Raw genomic sequence first — 12166 nt, 5'->3', positions numbered from 1 at the left:
GTCACAATGTCTATAATATAATCTACTTTCAATACACACACATTTGCTGGTATGATTACGAAATATCTCTAGAGGATGTATAAGAAACTGGCTGTACTGGTTGCCTACGGAGAAAACGGAACAGAGGCAGGAGAGAGACTTCTCACTCTAAAGTGGAAAGCCTCTAAAGTCCTTAGGTACCTTTTAATTTTTATACCATATGCATGTATTACTCACTAAAACAAAATAAGGTTAAAATTGCCATGACATATTTATACAGGCCTTCATACATTCCAGAGTGTTTTCAAGCGATGCTCTCACTGGTCATCACAGTTCCCAGGGGAGCTATCACCCCACCAACACAGATGGCCCACACATGTTCCCTCTGACTACACCACGACCTCTCTACCATCTTCCTCCTAAATCTTCCCATCCCTCCCACCACCTTTCCTAACCTACCCAGACCTGCTTATCTTCTTCCAAGAGGGATATGAGAAAGCTCTCTCTCTGCTATCTCTGTATTTTCAAGGTTTTTTTTTTTTTGAAATTGACTGCCATGAAACAATAATCAAGTATTTCATTGTTTTCTACAGAGATTTTTAGTATTTAGCTCCTGACCTAAAAGTTAAATAATTTATAACATCTCATCTGGGGTGAAGACATGTCCATTGATCACTGTGGCCATGTGGGAGACCCAGGTTTGATTCCCGGGTTGGGGAGATTCCCTGGAGAAGGAAATGGCAACCCACTCCGGTATTCCTGTCCAGAAAATCCCACGGACAGAGGAGGCTGCAGGGCTATAGCCCATAGGGTTGCAAAGTGACTGACACTAGCTAACTGTAGCTCAGTTAGAAAAACGCTCATTTTAAACTGATTTCTATACCCTTAATTTTAATCCAACAACTGCCCCAAATACACTCTACGCTCTTCCTCTAAAACCCCTTCGGGAAGAGCAGCTTTCCTTGGCCAGTCAAGGTTGGTAAGGGTCCTCTGCAACGTCCAAAGACACAGGAGATGAACCACACTGAGATCCTAAGAACCTTGGGCAGAGAGCTGACGAGTGTTCACACATATGCTCTGCCTCTCTTTGCTCTCCAGGCTGGAGAGAATTTGCCCGAGAACCTGTTCGTTGGGCAACTTGATCAAGTTTGTGCTGAACAGATGCTTTCATTTACTATACTTATTAATACAGGCAGCTGGAGGGACTGGGAAATGGGGAAGGGCTTTGAGAAGGATTTGCCAAAGGAAAACCAGCTTGCTTGCACTCTGTGAAAGCTTTGAAGTCGTGACCAAGGCTGTGGGCCTCACAGACTCCTACTCTCTGGCCAGGAAGATCCAAGAGACCCAACTGCAGGATTCACAACGTGATCCAGCCCAGAAGCCTCTGCTCCCTTCCCTCTTCAGTTTATCCACGTGGTGAGGTGCTGAAAAGTCTATTCCCACCAGACTGTGAGCTCTATGGGTGCTCAGGACAGCCTGTTCACGGCTCTATTTTCGGGCCTGGCACAGTGCCAGGCACACAGAAGCCTCTCAACAAGTAGCTGTGAGAGGCGGACACCAGTCCCAGGCTCAGAAGAGACCGCCTTCTAGCCCCTCAGTGGCTGTCCGTGCTCTCGCCTCCACTTCGTCCCCAGGCTGCCCCATCTCTGAGGGTGCTGCCCAATATCACCTCAAAAATAGCCCGACCCCAGGAGGAAACACCTTTCAGAGGTGTTTCCTTTCAGAAGGTAGTAAGAAACGCCCCGGGAGAACCCTCCTCTACACCTCTCTGAAAAACAAGAGAGGTCTGCAGATGGCACCTTGGTTTCTCTTCGAGGATCTCTTCCTGGCCTGACCTAGCAGAAAGATCAAGGTACACCCTTGAGAAGACCGGGCACCCTTGCAACACTTGTCATTCTTATCCGGTTTCAAGGCCCTAAACCAAAAGGCTCCTGCCTCAGAACAACTGTAAACACTTGTATACCACCATATCCCAGGATCCGAGCCGAAGCCCCCCGCCCTCCTCAGCAGCACCTCACTTACCATGAGCATGCAGAAGTCAGGCAAATGGCCGGTCATGCCAAAGACAGTGGTCTTCAGGTACTTCTCATGGCCGGCCAAGTCGATGAAGGTAATCACCTTAGTGGATTTCTCACAGATCTTTGTCCACTCCAGGCTGCCGCCGTGGCTGTCTGGCTTGTTTACCACATTTCCTTCACTGTCAAAGCCCAGAATGTCGTTGCCCACGCTGCTGGTGCGACCCGACTCAATCTCATGTTTGTGGCGGAAGAGTTTCTGGCGGGCAAAGCCTCGCCCATTGTCCAGCTCCCCGTGTGTCAGGACCCCCAGAAGCGTGCTTTTGCCAGCATCCACGTTGCCCACAACTGCTACCCTGCGTGTACACAAACCCATACATTTGTGTGAGAGTTGGTGGGTGAGTGAGAGTTGGTAGGTGAGTGAAGTGAACTCCAGCAACTGGACCTGTAGGGACGGGCTCACCCCTGAGCCTCTCCAGTTCTCTGCTCCTTTGAGTCATGGGTGAGCACGTTGGGAATGCTCTTGGAGCTGTACCCAGGGACTAAAATGTTACTTAGGAGGAACTGAGCTCCCCGACAAGAGCCCTAAAGCCAAGAGGGGCACATGCTGCTCTCCTCCATGACCCTGGTTTCTAGCCTCCCAGGCTGAGGGGAGAGCAAGTACCCCCACAAAGTGGCCACAGAACGCAGGGCTGGCCTCCCTCCCACTCTTTCCAAATGGGAGGATTTAAAGATGAAAAAGTATGGAAACATAGAATGGAGCTATTGATGTCACTGGACACTCTTTCCAGGCCTCAGGAAGCAAAAGGACGAAGTGAGTGTGCCCGGTGTCAAAGGCTCAATCACCATTCTCTGTGGTGCCCGGGACCCCAAGGTCATGCTGCAGGGGACCTGGAACCGTTCAGGGCCCCTCACCTGACTTCCAGGAAGTCATTGTCTCCTACTCGTTTTCGGACCAGGTAATCGCGCACACGGCCCCCGGCCTCTTGCCGCTCCCGCAGGAGGATGACATCAGCCTCTATCTGCTCTGCCATGCTCTTCACGGTGGCGTAGGAGGCCTCCATGTCAGCTTCACTCAGCCCGTACTCAGTCCCATCTGGTGACAAGAGTCCACACGTCAGCTGCCACCAAGTCAGCCAGTTAACCACCCGTCACCAGGGCCCCACTCTGGGCACTGCAGAACATGGCTCTCTACCTGACACTTCTGACACTCGGGCACGTGTGGAGTTCATAAGTAACAGGGCTTCCCCATTAAGCAGGGCAGTCATTAATTCCTTCAATGGTAATCAGGGAGACTCTCCCAGGTTTCATGCCAAGTCTCATGCTGGGTACTGGGAATACAGGTGCCCTTGGCGGGTTCACAGCCCAGTGGGAGAGACAGGAAATTAATTAATTGCCATACTGCTTGAGTGCTGTACTATACAACAGTACAAAGAGAATGTAAAGCATGAGCAACTAGCATTGCCTAGGGAAGCTGAACACAGCTTTGCAGGGTGCTGACTTCAAGCTGGGACTCCGAACATGAAAAACGGGCCTGCAGAGAAAGGAGGGAAAACATGATAAGCAGCAGAGCAAAGCGTGGAGCCCGGCAGATCATGGCACATTCAGGGACCGAGAAGCAGCTTGGTGTGCTGGGGAGCAGGATGTCAAGTGGCAGGAGACCATGTGACAGGTGGAAATGGTCAGGCAGGTGAACATCACACAGCAGCAACACACACATATACCAGGGAGGGAAGCCTTGGTGGTTACATGGGGGAGTAACATGATCAGATCGCCGTGGGACAGAAAGATCTCTTGAGCAGCAATGTAAAGTGTGTGCTGGCAAGCAAGAGACCAGAAACGGGGAGCCAAGTTTAGGAAGGAATTCTAATAATACAGTCAAGAGATAACAAGGACAGGAGACAAAGGAAAATGGGGAGAGAATTTACGAACGGCTTTAGGGACAGATTTTTCACGGAGGTGGCTCAGGTGAAACGTCCAGCAAGGAGCTGGAAAAACTGAGTCTGAGCTTAGGATGAGGGAGGAAGGACCAATCAACCGGTAATTTATGGAGTGCCTACTGTCTGACAATCTGGTCAGGTGCTTCCCACATGGAGTCACACTTAATTCCCACAGTAGCTGCCTCCGCTTTCCTCCAGCCTGTCTCCCCGAGAGCACCCCTGCTCCTTCCCTGGGCTCACCTGCAGCATATGCCCCACCTCTTTTCTTTTCTGCCTCCCAAGACCCTGCAGCTGCTCTCATCTGCTTCCACGTCTCCCCTTACAAACAAGTTCAAGCCATTCCTAAACTAAAGGAGACCAACCTCTCCTCCTGTGCCCCAGCAAATGTACCGTGCTGCCATCCCCGCCAGAGGACACTTGGTGACTGTACCTCCTCACCACCTACTCACTGATCTGATGCCTCTGGGAAAAAACTGGCTTTCAAGTCAGCAGACGCCTTCTACCCCCTCATCCAAAGTCCTTTCCTCAAGCCTGCAGAGTCAACGCCACTGGCCACCGTCCCTGTTGACTGAAGCACCTCACTCCCACTCTGCTTGCCTATAACCCGAACTCTGTTTTTCTTTTTATTTATTTACTTTCGCCATGCCTTGCCACATGTGGGATTAGTTTCCCAACCAGGGATCGAACCAGTGCCCCCTGCACTGGTAGCTTGAAGCCTTGACCACTAGAGCACCAGGGAAGTCCCCCAGATTCTCCTGCTTCACCTCCCACCCTCTGGTTTCTCCTTCTGTCTCCTCTCCTGGCTCTTCCTGCTCCTGCCCCTAGATGCCAGCCTTTTTCAGTAGTTGGTCAGTGGCCCTCTTCTCTATCCTTGAACATTCCCCTCAACTATCTGGATATTCTATGGCTTCCACTGTCATTTGAAAACTACAAAAAACATTCATAACTAGTCCTCTTCCCAGAGCTCTATCCACTCCCTTTTTAAACAACAGCACAAAAACTAACAGCATTAACAAAGCATTTCAGTCCTCCCTGTAGCCCTATGAGTTAGATACTACTGTTCCCATTTAGTATTGGGGTACACGGAACCCAGAGGTCTCAGAGCTGGGAGGGAGCAGAGGGGCCATGGGTCTTCTGATTCCACACCTAGAGCCTGTTCCTTTGGCAAGGGCTCCCCTTAAAGCCAGACCAGTTCCTCCTCCTGCCTTCCCTGTTTCTGATGACACCACTATCCTTCCAGTCACCCAAGATTAATACTCATCACTCTAGTCCTGCCAAGTCTAGCTTTCCTTGTTCCTGCTCTCCTTTCTTTGCCAGTCCAATGTCACCAGCCTGATTCAGGCCCTTATTCACCTGAATCATCACAAGATCCCTAACTGGTCTTAACAAATCCCATCTGTTTCCTCCAACCCATCCTGCATAGATGCACAAGCTCGAGTTCCTAAACAATGCACAGCGCTGACATTGTCACTTTCAAGTCAAAACCTTGGAAGGGCTTCCCAGGTCCAGCAGCGTCCAGTTCTAATTCCTTAGAGGTGTCCATCTAAGGAATTAGAACTACTCCACCCCTTCCCCATCCTCCCCTCCTATATTCTGTTCCAGTGCAGATGGCCCAGTCACCATCCCCCATGTTTTCTGCACTCTGCCAGCTCTACACCTTTGCTCATGTATTTCCTACCCTGGAAAGCCAATCAGCACATTTCCACTTGTCAAAAGCCTACCCATTCTGCTCCCTTATGAAATTTACCACGAATAGTGTTTTGGATGTGTCTTCACCCACTATACACAAGCATCTCGAGGATAAGGACCCTATCTCAAATATCCCTGGACACTCCATGAGGGGTGCCTTTCCTATACCAAGTCCGCAAATGTCTGCAAAATGCTAAAACAAATGAGCAAAGAGTGAGCAGTTGGGTCAAGGAGCTTCTAAATGCATGGCCAACTGAGCTCTGGAAATCTTCTGGATTAGAGAAGGGATTGGAACTGTTCCTGAGAGAAGGCTGGCTGCCTTGCCATTCTGGCCAGATCCCCTTTTCTGTTTCTGTTACATTGAAAAGCAATGCTTTCAGGTTCTATCTCACACCAGGGGGCAATCAATAGCGTCACCTATCCATCCAGGGCTCCCAGTATTCTGTGACTGAAAATACCCCCAGTCACATCAGCCTTCTCCAGCATGTCCTCACTTGGTAGGAGTGGGAAAAAAAGCCAAGGAGAAAAGTCAGAGGTCCAATCACTAAGGGCCACATATTAAGCCTCGTGGGAAGCGAGTCAGATTTCAGTCCTGCTTCCTGACTCACCCTCCTGCTCAACATGCAGTAGGGGGTCCCCATACTTTTAGGATACAAGTCTAAACGCTTTGGTGTGGCATTCAAAGACTCTCAGAGCTGGGCCCTGACTACCGGTCCAGTGTCCCTTCCTGACACTCCCAATCTCACCCTCATTCCCACTTTACTGAATCACCTCTGATCCACCAAAAACTCCACAATCACAATGCCCCCATGCCTCTGTGCTTGTGGCTTTCTAGGCTCACTGACTACTGCCTCCACTCACCTAGGAAACTCCTACTCATCCTTTAGAATTCACTCATCGGGCACCTCCTCCTTCAGAAAGACTTTTAAGCCTTCTCTGACCCTGCCACAAACTTATAATACTCCTCCCACATTTCCTGAACTTTTAATGCAGTACTTAGTTCTTAGAAAGTCATGATTTAATATTTGAGGAATGAACAAGGTTCTTTTTGAAAGAGATCTCATGGTAAATCAATTATAACCTGGAACCTTTAAAAAGTGACTAACTACTAATACTAACTAAGCATTTATATAGTGCTTACTATATGCCAAGTGTTAATCCTCACCACGATACCACGGGCTAGATTCTATTATTATCTCCATTTTAAGGCAAGGGAAAGAACCCGTAAGGCAAACTCAGACCTGCCAGGTTCCAGAACCTGACCTAACTACAGAACTTGAACTAACTAATCACGGTGCCTCCTTTTAATATCAGTCTTAAGAATGTATATTTAAAGAGCACAATCCTCCACCCTGCTTAGAATTTTTTAATAACCTAATTTATCTATACAGATTTCTCTGAGGCGGGGGTGGCGGTGGGGGTGATGGTACCATTAGCCCCATTTTACAGATGAAGGAAGCAGTCAACAGAGGGGAAGCCCCAAATACACAGGAAGTCAGTGCTGGAGCTGACCCCTGGGGCTTTGCATCTCCTTCAGTCTTCCATTTGAAGTTGAACTTGTTTAACTAGTTGCAATCTTTTTCTGCCTCTAAAAAATTCCAGCAGGAAGGAGTCACTATGAATCTAATAGTATCCAATTGGTAGATGCCAAGATAATGCTTTGGTGTGTAAGATACATGTTAATGAATGTTTGTTCTTATGCTTTGCCATGGGAGGGTTAATTAACTGTGAGCCATCAAGGTCTGGTAAAGTTCACTAAGAGTTCATATTAAAGAATAAGGGAGCAGTGGGGGCTTTACAGGGCTTCCCTGGTGGCTCCAACCGTAAAGAATCCGCCTGCAATGCAGGAGCTGCTGCTGCTGCTAAGTCGATTCAGTTGTGTCCGACTCTGTGCGACCCAGTGGACGGCAGCCCACCAGGCTCCCCCGTCCCTGGGATTCTCCAGGCAAGAACACTGGAGTGGGTTGCCATTTCCTTCTCCGGATTCAATCCCTGGGTTGGGAAGATCCTCTGGAGTAGGGAATGGCCTCCCACTCCAGTATTCTGGCCTGGAGAATTTGATGGACAGAGGAGCCTGGCTGGCTAGGGTTCATGGGTCGCAGAGTCGAACTCAACTCAGCTTTAAGAATCTGCATCTTCAACAAACAGTCCCAAGACTTGTCAGAATTGACCTAGATGTGGTTTTCTTCAATTTTATACGTTTGAAGTGATCTTTGAGTGGTTCATCCTATTACAGCAGGCCAGATGTGACACAAAGGCTTTCAAAAGGCTACCAATGAACCCCTAGTCACCAAATGGAATGGCTTTTTCTGAACCTAACTCTCCCTGCTGTCTCTGTAACACTTGACAATGCTGACCATCTCTCTCTCTCGACATGAACCTCCTGCTTGGCCTATCTCTCTCACCATGCCTTCTTTAAAGTGATAAGACCTGAAACTGGGGAGGTGGCAGCAAAGACAGAAAGGAAAGGATAAACATGAGAAACATTTCAAAGGAAAGCAGAGCAGTATTGGGAGATCAAACTCTTCTTCCTTGCGTCAATTTTGCAGCATTTCTAAATGCTGTTTTCTACTGAAGTTAATTATGTATATGCCATCTTTCCTTCTCAGGACAGAGGACAGATTATAAGTATCCAGTGTTTTGCAACAGTATCAAGACCTTAGAAGGATACTTAATAGATATTTGTCAAACAGTTCAAAACTGATTTTGAGATTTCTACCATCTTAGACTCACACTGTAGAAGAATTATTACCTGTCTTTATAAAAAGCTACATTCAGTGAAGAGAACTAGTCCTTTAATGATGCATGGAGGCCTACTTAAAACTTGCAAAGACCACAGACAAGATCTAGTACAGGCTAAACTGATAACTGTTAAACAAGCCCAGCTGCCATTTTAGCAAAGATAATGTCTAAATGAAGGTAAGAGTAAGCAGGCTTTGCATTGAGAGTATAAACTAGGAATGACCGGGGGTGGGAAGCCCAGGATATAATCTGGGATTCTGTCAGGGGGATGGCCTTCCTCTAAAACAATGGGCCCCTAAAGTGGAATAAGAGGGCTAGAGGGCAATAACCAGTCTCTTCCAGAATGGCAACAAGCCTACGTATGTGATAGGATCTCACAGCTATTCCCACTGACTGGTCAGTGTGGACCAGGGCAAGGCAGCCTTGCTGAAGAGAGAATTCTGGATGTCCTTTTCTTGCTGACATCAAGAAGTATCACAGAGGTTCTCTGCTAAGCAGGCAACAAGCAGCAATGGGACTGGTAAATCAGACTTGGAGGGGAAGACCTAGAACTACCTAGGGAAGACTTAATTCTAGACCTAATTGTGACTTACTCCATTATCTCAGACAAGAAGTTTCCTTGCTCTGTGCTTCATCACACCTTATGCAAATGCAGGGTACTGGAAGCAGAAACGAAGCTTCTGTAAAATCTCTTGGAAAGTGAATCTTTAAAGTCAAGCACATTAGGACCACTAAGGTGGGAATTAACATTATCACGTTGTACTTTCACATTCTCCCAAACAGTTCTGCAGACACTAAAGAATCACTGCAACTGAGACACACGAACAGGAAAAGTTGATAAAAGAGGGAAAATGTGCTCTAAATAATGTTTTTAAAAATAAAGTGAAAGGAAAACTATGCTCACCTGATCCCTGCCCAATGACATATATGGTCTCTCCGCATCCCTCGTCCATCCTCTCCCACATTTGCCGAAGTAGGCTGTCATACTGCTCTGATGTAGGGCTCACTAGAACCAGCTAGAAGAGAAACCAACAGCCTTAGGACCACACTTACTAGAAGAGCACCACAGCCAAAGCAGATCAAAGACCCTGACTGAGCCCCACTGCGCCCTGACCTAAACTAGCTTCGCAGCCCCTCATGGCCTCTTTGCCTCTCTTCAAATAGCCTTTGAGCTCAAGGCCTTATGAGTTTGTTCGAACCCCAACCCACAGAAAAGAGGGTGTGAGCAGCCTGCCTCCTGCTGCTTAACACAAGGGGCAGGAGCCACAGGGACTGACAATGTGGCACTGTAGCCAGAAATTAATGAGCAGTGTTTTACACCTACATGCCAAGGTCTTCTACCTGCAGCTTGCAACTCACAGGACAGGGATCTCATATACTGCCATGCTCTCCATCCAAGGCCAATGGTTCCTATAACAACATAAGAATTCTGTTCCATCTTGCCTTGGCTATCTTGATTATTTAGGAATCGGCAAAAACTGCTGCAAGATTTATCTTTATCAACAAAACACCCTTACCTCTAAGATGGGTATCAACACCATCATTTTGTGAATTTCTGCCAATAACATTAAAATATCAACCATTTATTTGGGGAGGCTGTTTACCAACAGGCATGTCAAATTCCATTCTCAAACTGTCATATGTGACCTTGGACAAAGAACTTAACCTCTGAGTCTCAGTTTTTTTAGTCTACAAAATGGAGATACTATTACCTACCTCCTAGGGCCACTGTAAAGACCAAATAAGATAACATGTAAAGCATCCACTCCACAGCTCAATAAGTGGTAATTACAGTTTTCCCCACCCAGTCATTCCTAAATGAAACTAGATACCGCAATTCACTAATTCTCTCTCTCTTTGGAAGCTCTCAGAGTCTTATGTCCATCCCCACATTTAACTATGGCAAGTATATACACTTACAGCTTCTAACCTTTCCCTCAGGAATCAGTCTATTTAACCCATCTCTTCTCTCTCATCACATCAGTTTTTTTCAATATCATCAGTATTAATTTACATAGCATCTTTAAAATAATGAGAAAGACTTCCTCAGCTTCATGACGAAGACACACCTCCCTACCCTGGAACATTAAATAAGTTGGTCAGGAAATAAATCTGTTTGCAACTCTGCTGGGCCATTTCCCACTGTTTTCAGGCTTCTTCAGCACCTTGGCCATGAACTGACATCTAGTTCATCTGCTTCCGAGTCAAGTGCGTCTCTTACAATTTCCTGAGTTGACTCATCAGAGCCTGTACTTTGAACCTAGGTGCTGGGTCTTCTGCATTGTGTCCCATTGCCTCATACACTTCCCCTGATCATCCTCTCTTTGAACCTGGCCGGCAGCCTCATTATGGCAGTAGAGGCACCAGAGAGGACCCTGTGCTAAGCTGGAGTGCTGGCTTTTAAGCGCTCAGTGGAGACTAGAGGGAGAGAGCGGTTGGTTTCAAGAAAGTTCTCTCCAGTTTAGATCAAGTTTCATGAAGTTTTGTCACCACAGACTAAAAAATCACAAATGTTTTCAAAACTCATTAAACATCTCTATTGTAAGTATCCAACAACAGGTAGGAGGTGAGATGGGTGTGCTCTCTTGCATCAGCTGCTATTTAATCTGCACAGAGAATCATCAGTTCCTTCAATTCCCTTCAAACATTTACTGAGTAGTAAGTAACCGGCAGTGTAGTAGATTTCTTACATACGTTTCTCATTTTTACTACGTATTTGTACTAAAAAAAGATGATGAAGCTGGAGAACTGAGAGGTTAAGACACTTTCCCAAGGTCACAGAGCCTTTTTAACTGGCAGGGCAGCAAAGGGAACCCAGCCTAGTCCGACTCCCAACCTAGCATTCTTTCCTTTAGCAACGTTAGGAACCTTCAAAACGCCAGTCCCAAATTATACTTAATTATTTATCCCCGCCCCCACCAGCGCCAAGCAGAAGGTTGAGCCCTTAAAATCCTGCCCACCTTCGCAAAAGCTCAGAAAACACGATCTAAAACGTCCTTCATTATTCCAGTCATACAAGATAAGGTTCCATTCCCAGAAGACGAAACTATGGGTCATGCCCATCTTTCACTTTTGTTTTGGGTGGATTTCTAAAGGAGACATTCTTGATTGAGTGACTACTTAATATTGCCTTTCTCCACACCAGGAAGAGCCGCAGCTGCCTCCCGGCTCCCCCTTCGACTACCTGATCCTCCCGCGCTCGCCCTGCCAGAGCCACCTTCGACCCTCGGCTGCCGTGGACAGTCCACGGAGAGAGTCCCTCTCGATGTCCCGGGGAGGCGGCACCGCGTGGGGACCGCCACTGCGCGGGCAGCTGCCGGCGTCGGGCGCCCGCGTTCCACGTGGCGGAGCCGAGGGGTTGTGATCTCGGCGGGAGCCGGACGGCGGGGAGGCCGGGTGGGCGCCACCAGAGAAGGACTGCGGTGCCCGCGGGCAGCCGGAGCCGCCCCTAGCCCGGGAGCCCGCCGCGCGTCCCGCACTTACAGGTGGGCGGGCTTGGCCCCTCCCGCCCCCGCCGTCGCCCCAGAGACGGCTCGGCCCACCGCCCGGTTCCCCCTCAGTGCCCTGTCCCCTCAGCCGCCGGCGCCCGGGGCCTACCTTGCTGGTGAGGTCCAGCTCCGGTTCGCCGTTGAGCGCCTCGCCGTCCTCGCTGCAGTCCGAGTCGAAGCCCCCGTGGAGCCGGGCGGCAGCCGCAGCGGCTCTGGCCGCCCCCGGAGAGCTGGGCTCGGGGGCGAACATAGAGGCCGGGACCGGCGACTCCATCGGGGAGCGACTCCGCTCCGCCGCCATCTTTAATAACTT

The 12166-nt window shown here is 48.6% G+C and overlaps 1 protein-coding gene across 6 annotated transcripts in view; it reads right to left on the bottom strand.

Annotated features, from left to right (window-relative positions):
- GTPBP1 (GTP binding protein 1) overlaps positions 1 to 12166 on the bottom strand; it is a 24522-nt gene extending 12356 nt beyond the window's left edge. For 3 of the 6 annotated variants that reach the window (XM_059886337.1, XM_010805710.4, XM_005207322.5), the window contains exons 1-4: positions 11963 to 12166; positions 9270 to 9381; positions 2910 to 3090; positions 2002 to 2350 (exon numbers count right to left, since the gene is read on the bottom strand). In XM_059886337.1, the coding sequence (XP_059742320.1) occupies positions 2002 to 2350; positions 2910 to 3090; positions 9270 to 9381; positions 11963 to 12154 (834 nt within the window). In that variant the 5' untranslated portion in view covers positions 12155 to 12166. Of the gene's footprint in view, positions 1 to 2001; positions 2351 to 2909; positions 3091 to 8958; positions 9025 to 9269; positions 9382 to 11962 lie in introns of those variants that run through there. The other 3 variants (NM_001017938.1, XM_015471376.3, XM_059886338.1) reach the window with 3 other exon arrangements.

The sequence above is a fragment of the Bos taurus genome, chromosome 5 (genome assembly GCF_002263795.3).
Source record: "Bos taurus isolate L1 Dominette 01449 registration number 42190680 breed Hereford chromosome 5, ARS-UCD2.0, whole genome shotgun sequence".
In the NCBI taxonomy this organism is placed as follows: Eukaryota; Metazoa; Chordata; class Mammalia; order Artiodactyla; family Bovidae; genus Bos; species Bos taurus.
This window is presented reverse-complemented; position numbering and strand designations above follow the sequence as displayed.